This window comes from Lolium perenne, chromosome 6 (assembly GCF_019359855.2).
Source record: "Lolium perenne isolate Kyuss_39 chromosome 6, Kyuss_2.0, whole genome shotgun sequence".
Classification (NCBI taxonomy): Eukaryota; Viridiplantae; Streptophyta; class Magnoliopsida; order Poales; family Poaceae; genus Lolium; species Lolium perenne.
This window is the reverse complement of record NC_067249.2, coordinates 8,429,345-8,438,756: the sequence shown is the minus strand read 5'-3', so window position 1 is coordinate 8,438,756 and position 9,412 is coordinate 8,429,345. Positions and strand designations below refer to the sequence as shown.

The window sequence follows — 9,412 nt, the reverse complement described above, 5'->3', positions numbered from 1 at the left end:
GAAAAATAGCAGACATGCATCTTTGAAAAGTAGCAGGAGCATTACATAAATCAAAAGGCATACGCCTATAAGCATAAGTTCCATAGGGACAAGTGAAAGTGGTTTTCTCTTGATCTTTAGTTTTAACAGCAATTTGTGAAAACCCAGAATAACCATCAAGAAAGCAAAAATGAGTATTTTTAGATAACCTTTCTAACATTTGATCAATAAAAGGCAAAGGGTAATGATCTTTCTTAGTAACCTTATTAACTTTTCGATAATCAATGCACATTCTATACCCTACAACTACTCTTTGAGGTATGAGCTCATCATTATCATTAGGCACAACAGTCATTCCTCCTTTCTTAGGAACACAATGCACAGGACTAACCCATCTACTATCAGCAATAGGATATATAATACCAGCTTCAAGGAGTCTTAATACCTCATTTCTTACCACATCCTTCATCTTAGGAATTAGACGACGCTGAGGTTCAACAACAGGCTTCGCATCATCTTCCATATTAATGGCGTGTTGGCAAATAGAGGGAGAAATCCCCTTCAAGTCATCAAGAGTGTAGCCAATAGCACCTCGGTGTTTCTTCGTATTTCCAATAACCTTTCTTCTTCAAACTCAAAGCTTAGAACTAATAATAACAGGATATATTTTCTTATCATCAATATGAGCATATTTAAGATTATCAGGCAATGGTTTTAAATCAAAGACAGGATCTTCCTTTGGTGGTGGTGTTCTACCCAGATCTTCCACCGGTAAATCATGCTTAAGAATAGGTTGACGAAGGAAAATTTCATCAAGCTCATCTCTTTCTTCCCTAAAAGCTTCACTCTCACTATTCTCCAAATGTTGCTGCAAAGGATTACTAGGAGCAAGAGCAATAGATGCACACTGTTCAACTTTAAAATCACTATTAGGCTAATCAATTTTATAAGGAGTTTTGGTAAATTTAGAGAAGTTAAACTCATAAGATTCACCAGCAAATTTAGTCAAAATTTTCTCTTTCTTGCAATCTATAATAGCTCCACAAGTATTTAAAAAAGGTCTACCAAAAATGATAGGACAATATTTACTAGCAGCAGAACCAAGTACCAAAAAGTCAGCAGGATATTTAATCTTACCACATAGAACTTCCACATCTCGAACGATACCAATTGGAGAGATAGTTTCTCTATTAGCCAGCCAAATAACCACATCAATATCTTCAAGTTCACAAGAACCAATTTCGTGCATAATCTCCGTGTAAAGCTCATAAGGAATAGCACTAATACTTGCACCAATATCACATAAACCATAATAACAATGATCACCAATTCTAACAGATAGCATAGGAACACTAGCTTGCTTGGACTTATTAGGATGTGAAACAATATTAGAGGCATCTTCACAGAAAATAATATGACCATCCTCCACATTTTCAGTCACAAGATCTTTAATAATTGCAACAGCAGTTTCAACTTTTATTTGTTCTTCAGGTTCTATAGGTTTCTTTTCACTTTTATGAACCGCACTATTTATAACAGAGTACTCCTTCATTTTAGCAGGGAAAGGAGTTTTTTCAATATAAGCTTCAGGAATAACATGATCAACAGTTTCCACTACAACACATTTATTTATAGACGAATCAATTTTATCTTTATACGGTTCATGATACTTATCAAAGTTCTTCTTAGGCAATTCATAATGAGAAGCAAAAGCTTTATAAAGATTTGCAGCAACTTGAGAATCAAGACCATAAGTAGCACTCATATTATGAAATTTATCAGTATCCATAAAAGCTTCAATGCATTTATAATCATAATTTATACCTGATTCTCTATCCTTGTCGTTCTCCCATCCTTCAGTATTTTCTTGGATCCGATTAAGAAGGTCCCTTTTAAACTCTTCCTTGTTGCGTGTAAATGATCCAGAACAAGAAGTATCCAGCAAGGTCTTGTCTTGAAAAGAAAGTCTTGCATAGAAATTATCAATAATAATATTACCAGGAAGCTCATGAATGGGGCATTTGAGCATTAAAGACTTCAATCTCCCCCACGCTTGGGCAATACTCTCTCCTTCATGAGGCCAAAAATTATATATGCGATTCCGATCTTTGTGAATCTCACTTGGAGGATAGAACTTAGAATAAAACCGGGGCACAATATCATTCCATTCAAGAGAATCCCCATTATCCAGTAATTTATACCAATGCGCCGCTTTACCAGACAGCGATAAAGAGAATAGTTTCTTCCTCACTTCATCCATAGCAATACCAATAGCGCTTCACTCCCCGGCAACGGCGCCAGAAAATAGTCTTGATGACCCACAAGTATAGGGGGTGTATCGTAGTATCTTCGATAAGTAAGAATGTCGATCCCAACGAGGAGCAGAAGGTGTTGACAAGCAGTTTCGATGAAGGATTTACTGTAAATGCTCACAGACAAGTATTCAGGGGGTTTTGATGTAACAGAAGAATAAAGTACGAGTAAGTAAAGTGCGAGAGTAATAATTGCAGCGAGTGGCCCAATCCTTTTTAGCACAAAGGACAAGCCGGTTTGTTTACTTATAATAACCAAACGTTCTCGAGGACACACGGGATTTTAGTCTAGTGCTTTCGCTACATACGGCTAATTAATCTTCATTTATTTGATAAGTGTTGTGTGGGTGAACCTATGCTAATGTACCGCCCTTCCTAGGACTAATACATACTTGTGATTATACCCCTTGCAAGCATCCGCAACTACAAGAAAGTAATTAAGATAAATCTAACCACAGCCTTAAACTCTGAGATCCTGCTATCCCTCCTGCATCGATATACCAACGGGGGCTCAGGTTTCTGTCACTCCGGCAACCCCGCAATTGGCAAACGAGTACAAGATGCATTCCTCTAGGCCCATAAAGGTGAAGTGTCGTGTAGTCGACGTTCACACTACACCACTAGAAGAATAACACCACAACTTAAATATCATAACATTGAATATTACTCAACCATACTTCACTACTAACATTTAGACTTCACCCATGTCCTCAAGAACTAAACGAACTACTCACGAGACATCATATGGAACATGATCAGAGGTGATATGATGATGAATAACAATCTGAACATAAACCTTGGTTCAATGGTTTCACTCAATAGCATCAATAACAAGTAGAAATCAACACCGGGAGAGTTTCCCCTATCAAACAATCAAGATCAAACCCAAATTGTTACAGCGGTGACGGCGTGCAGCGGTGGAGACGGCGGTGATGATGATGAAGATGATGATGATGGTGATGGAGATGATGTCCAGCTCGATGACGGTGACGATGGCGTCGATTTCCCCCTCCGGGAGGGAATTTCCCCGGTGGATCTCAGCCTGCTGGAGAGTTCTTTTCTCTCTGGTGTTCTCCGCCCCGCAGAGGCGGCTGTGGCTCTTCGCGATGTACCCATGGAGCTTAGGTTTTCGGGACGAAGGCGTACGCGAAGAAAAGGAGGCGAGAGGGGGCTGTGGGCCCCCTCCTCACAGGGCGGCGCGGCCAGGCCTTGGGCCACGCTGGCCTATGGGGTGGGCCCACCTCGGGTCCCCTCGGCTCCCCCTTCTGGCTCCCTTCGTCTTCTGAAAAAATAGGATTTTTCGTATAATTTCCGTCAACTGTTGATCTTCCGAAATATTGCATTCTGACGGCGCTTTTTCCAGCAGAATCCTGACTCCGGTGCGCGATCCTCCAATAATCATGAAACATGCAAAATAGATGAAATAACATAAGTATTATCTCCAAATATGAAATATATCAATGAATAACAGCAAATTATGATATAAAATAGTGATGCAAATTGGACGTATCAGTTGGCAACGTCAGTGCGGTCACGTCGGGCTTGACGGCGGGGAAACCATGCAGTGACGAGGGCTGGAGCTTGACGGGAGTGCTCATTACCGCGGCGGAAAGTCGTCGACGATGGCGTCGTCTACTGTCCTCTCCGGCGCAGGTGAGTGTGTCTGGCGTGTAGCTGGTGTCGTGGCGGAGCTGCTGGCGCAAGGAGAGATCAAGGGGAGGACGAGGGTGACGTGGGGCGTGCGTGCTCTGGCGCGTCCAGGGCGTGTCGTGGCGCGCTCTGGCGCGTGCTGGACGTCACTGGGCGCGCGCGTTCCGGCCGTTGCAATGCGTCTACTGGCCAGAGGCTTGCATGAGTGTGACCAGGGCATGATGGAGAGGTTCCAGGACATGGTTGTGCACGGCTGAAGTGAATGGAGAGGAGGGTTGGCATGGTGATGACATAGGGCTCGGCATGATCACCATTTGGTCAAATTTGTATTTGGCACAGTGGTGTAAAGGGTTGGGTTTGGACCAGGGGGGTTGAGGAGAGTGTGTGTGATGACATGAGCAAGATGGTTTAGGCAAAAATCCACTGGTTTATAGCATGTGTTGAGTTGGCAGATTGGTGCCTGCCAAGTGCTCGATCAAATGGCCGCATGAAGTTAATTTTGGAATTTTGCAATGATTTTTGGTGGAGTTGATTCATATATTATTTGGCACACAATGGTGGTGGTGGGGTGCAAAATGAAGTTGGTTTGCAAAAATTCAAAATGGGCATAATCTTGAATCTGTTTGAATGTTGCTACTTTGCTTGATGATATTTTGAAATTGAGAAAGAATTTGCAGGGATGGTATTGACCAAAGTTGTTCACCTTGATGAGGTCTTGGATGAGGTGCAAAGAGTTGGGATGGTTTGGTTTAAAAATTTCTTAACACAGAGGCTCAAAGTGAGTGTCATGTTATAAATTGCAGTTTTGACCATTATCTTATGTGAGATGGTTTTGCATTTTATTTTTCTTTGATTTGAGTTTCTTTGATTCAAATGGGGTTCTTATGTGTTTAGTAACATTACCCAACCATTGGCACAAGCCAAATTGGCCTAGGTTAAGGTTTTGCAAATGTGGCTATAAGCACATATGTGAGATGATTTGTATTTTTCTCTTTTCTTCTTTTCTTCTCTTGGATCACATTCATGATGGTTTAGGGTTTTAGCACATTGCCAATGTATTCAAATACACATCATGGCAATCACACAAAGATCAAGCATGAGCATTATGCATATCACACTATTCAAATAAAAGTTTTTGTTAGTTCCCAAATTTTGAACCATTGAATTTCTTTTCTTTATTGATTTGAAATTTGGGATGTTACAATATATTTCGATCGGAACGATCAATGCAGGCCAAAACCCTTGTTCTCTTTCGCCGCACTGCCTTCCCCCTTCGTCGCACCGTCCACCACAATTCTACCGCCGACAACCATATCAGGGTGTTCCCCACAACAAATCCGGAAACACCGCATCACCATGGCATCAGGACGGCCGTCAATCAGACGCGGGGGTGGCCAGATTGGTCGTGGGGCAAGCTTGCGTGGCCACGGAACCTCCGTCGCCCGTGATGGCAACGAAGCGTGGAAGATCCGCTCTAACAAGGCGTGCATCCGCGCCTCATACTGGTACACCAAGTACGGCCTGAGGGCGCCGCTCGAGTTCAGCCGCCAGGAGGCGAGTGTCGTGGATATGATCACGACAGATGCTACTGGGGGTAGCACTTGAGAGGTGCGGGTGAGTGAGAGGTAGCCATCTACAGATCAAGATTGCAAGAAGACTAGGGTTTACCTAGGTTCATCGTCTTTGAAGAGTAAAATACATACTTCATGCTTCTATGCATTGATTGGTGATTACAATGGGGTGCCCGAAGTCGACGATGGCGACTCCGAGATTGCTAGAGCTCTCGCGCAGGGGCGTTGAGCGTAGGCATGTATGTAAAAGTGTGTCTTCTAGGGTTCCACACTGAGGGTTTATATATAAGCACCCCCGCTAGGGTTTACAGGAATAGGATAAGGTGAGTCAGTTAGCAACTCGCATGCCTGCTGGGCCACATAGCTAATATTTCAGGCCTCCTCCAGGTCCAATCGCCATATCAACTTGGCCCAGGCGACTACGTCTGGTGATAAACCATATGGGCAATATCCCCGTCAGCAAGCGCGCCTCGAGCTCAAGCCACTCCGCCTCCTGCTCGATCCGCATCCGCCTCAAGCTCACGCGTGTCGCCACCGGTGCAAATGGAGGTCAACGACTATGCCGAGGGCGCGGTGTTGGGGTTCGAGACTGCAATCGAGATTTGCGATGCACTTCAAGCATAATTCTGCAGTTTCGAATGTCTGCTAAAGATGCTCTAATAAACGCTCTTGGCCGTGCACACATACAGTTTCTACATAGAAAATAATTAACGCATTCTATTTGGCGCCGACAGCCATATGCAGTGGGGTTGCGCCATAGGGGAGAGGGCTCCTCCCCCTTCCTCGGCAGGCAGAGAGGGGCGTCCAAACCAGCGTGCACTAGGCATTTTTCTCCCTTTTAGGTTCTTTTTTTTATTTATGTGGAGGAATAGAGTATATATTCTAGCGGGGAAGAAAATAAATACTTTGGGGATATTTGTATAATAAAAATGGGCTGGAGCCCTAGGAAATGGGTCGAACTAAGTGCCACATTAGCAAATACGAAGCTCAGGCTCGGGTGACCTCCGACGAAGAACACCAAGCGTATTTGATGACCGTTTTTAAGGGGATAAGAGGATAACCCCAACCTTTACATCAATTGATGCATACATCTTTTTGATGCATACATCTTTTTATTAACTTTATTATAGTTCAAACGCATTTGATGACCGTAAATTGTGTATCGCTATGTGCAGTGACCTAAGACGAGTAATTACCTCAAGTTCTGTGACCTCAGATGGATTTTACTCGCTAACAAATGCACAACCAACTTCCTGAACAAGATCATTATTCGTTGGTTGTCCTTGGTTGGTGTAAGTTGTACTGTTCAAACAAATTTGGCCACCGCTGTTTCATCGTAGGGTACCCACGACAACCTGGCAAGTGCATCCCACTTCTGAACCTTCAGGCTTCAACCAACCTTCGGGCGGCTGTTCTGCGGCGCGTCGCGCCGGCTGCCTTGGCAAGGGCTGCGGTGGCCGGGTGAGGCTTCGGCGATGCGGCCGCCAGCGGGGGTGACTCCGAAGGCTGCGGATCCGGCTTCTTCGTTGACGTGGTTGTGCCTGGTGGTGGTCGGTGAGTCCTCTGCCCCCCTCCTTCCGGCGGCTCACGCCTTTTTTGGGGGTGGCGGCGGACGACTCGGCGACGGGTCTGTGGTCGGTGGCGGCCTCCTCTTCCGCCGATGAGGTCGACCGGCGGGCGGCGGCGAGGGGCCTGTTGCTCTGCCTTATAAAGGTGGCGGTCCTAGGGTTTCTCTCGCGCCAAGTGAAGATCGTTCGGATGCTTCTTCTCACCGAGCTTGCTGGATTATCGTGTTCCGGAAGGTCCTGCCGGCGAAATTCATTGTGCGATCAATGCCTGAAGATTGCTGGATTGGGTGTTTTCGATCGAGCGCACCCATGTTTTTTATCTGACCGTTTGGTTTTAGAGGGAGTGCTTCGAAGCTCTGCTGGCTGTTAATATCATGGAGCTTGTTTTCTTTCCATGGTGCTGGCGGAGAAGGTCATGAAAGTCAAGATTGGTGGAAGAGCAATGGTGGTCGGATCTTGGTGGTGAGATGGAACTAGCTTGGTGTTTCGGGCTTCACATCAGCGGTATGAAAGTGGAGGCGACAACACTGGTGAAGTTCAGAGTCCTACCTTTCAGGGTGAAAACCCAAAGTCTGGCCTTAACTGGTTGTGCCTGGCAATGACCTTGTTGGAGGCATTGTTTTGAGAGCGGGGGCTATCTTCAGGGTGAAAACCTAAGATCTTTGATCGGGCGACGACGGTGTTAGAGCACTGTTCCCTTCTTGAAGGTATCGTTTTTGGAGAGTCTGTATTTCAGGTGTTGTCTTGGCGGTGGATGTATTGTTGTTGTTAGGCCCGAGATATTGTAGCGGGACTTTTGTTTCTTAGTTTTCTTTTCTTTTTTTGGCTGTGTGCATCCGTAGTGCCATTAGGTTGGTGCGTTGTTGCAGGCTGGGTGTAATTGGTATCTCTTGATATTAATATATTCCCTTTATCGAAAAATGACCATGCCCATGCCCATGGTGACATAATCGAAATAAGAGGATAAGGCATCCGGCAAATAGGTGATCGCACATGCATGGAAAAGCACCTAGCGCAACAGTAACAGTGGTTTCCGAGACGCATCGATCTAAGTATAACTCCACTCCATGTTCTTAGGATAAGAAACTTTGTGCATGTTAAGATCATGGATTCATCGTACATCATGCCAAGCTGAAGCCTCGCCATTTGACTGAGGTGGTCGCGGTACCTGGGGGGGAAAGCAGACGGGCGCCGGCGCGCGGCAACCTCGATCGGGGTACGTGCGTTTCCCTCGTTTCTCTTCTAGAGTACTCCTTTCCGCGCGTGCTCGGGACTCTTCAGAGTCAGAGCTCTGCTCTCCTCCTCCTCCGAGTCCGGATCAGGCTCCGGAATCCGATTGAGTCTCGACTCTCGAGTCTAATTCCCGTGCTATCTGCATATACTGATATACAGAATCGGTGTGTTCTCGCTCATCAATAGATTTACGAGTCCTGCTGTCGATCATATGAATCTGGGATCATCGACGATGGAGTACTGTGGGAAGAGTATGGGTCTGGAGAAGAAGGAGAAGAGAACCAAGAAGAAGACCTTCTTGCTGCCGGAAGACGAGCTGGACTACTACCTCACTTACCATGTGAGGCCAATCGCGCGGACGCTGATCGAGCGGGACCCCGCCGAAGGCGCGCAGCTGGAGAAGATCAGGGAACGGGTCATTGTGGAGCTGGACAGGATGAGGCGGGAGTACCAGGCCACGGGCCGCGTCACGCACGAGAAGGAAGTCACCGACAACGAGCAAGAGGAGGTGGAGAAGGTGGAGAAGAAGAAGGTGGATGATGGTGCAGAGGTAACTGTCACTGGTAGAAAAACAGGCTTCCGGTGAGCCCCATAAGTCGCGAAGCTGTAGGAACCGCGACTAATGGGACCTTTAGTCGCGGTTCGGGAGGCGAACCGCGACCAAAGGCCTGGGCCCACGGCGCTCGGTGGCCAGCCGGTGCACGTGGGGGGCTTTAGTCGCGGTTGGCTATCCTTTAGTCGCGGTTCGGGAGGCGAACCGTGACCAAAGGCCTGGGCCCACGGCGCTCGGTGGCCAGCCGGTGCACGTGGGGGGCTTTAGCCAACCGCGACTAAAGGTGCCCGAAGGCCTTTAGTCGCGGTTGGCCAGGCCAACCGGGACTAAAGCCCCTCCCCTATATATACCCATCCAGCAGCCAACACTTAGCCATTTGGAGCCATTCTCTTCACAAACTTCACAAGTGGGTGTTAGGTTTGCTTTTGGTTCCTCTTATGCACATAAGGTGTTTGATGAAATGCCCCAAGAGCATGAAACAAACATGATATGAAGTGTTGGAGCCACACTTGAGCTTTCTCATTTATTTTTTCCTCCTCGGTCGCG

At 46.2% G+C, this 9,412-nt stretch overlaps 1 protein-coding gene across 1 annotated transcript; it reads left to right on the top strand.

Annotated features, from left to right (window-relative positions):
• The first annotated feature begins 8,188 nt into the window (after positions 1–8,188).
• Positions 8,189–8,982, top strand: LOC139832867 (uncharacterized). The gene is made up of 2 exons (XM_071822815.1): positions 8,189–8,296; positions 8,500–8,982. Exon 2 carries the CDS (start codon positions 8,525–8,527, stop codon positions 8,897–8,899), a length of 375 nt encoding a protein of 124 aa, XP_071678916.1. The 5' UTR covers positions 8,189–8,296; positions 8,500–8,524; the 3' UTR covers positions 8,900–8,982.
• The last annotated feature ends 430 nt before the right edge of the window (positions 8,983–9,412 follow it).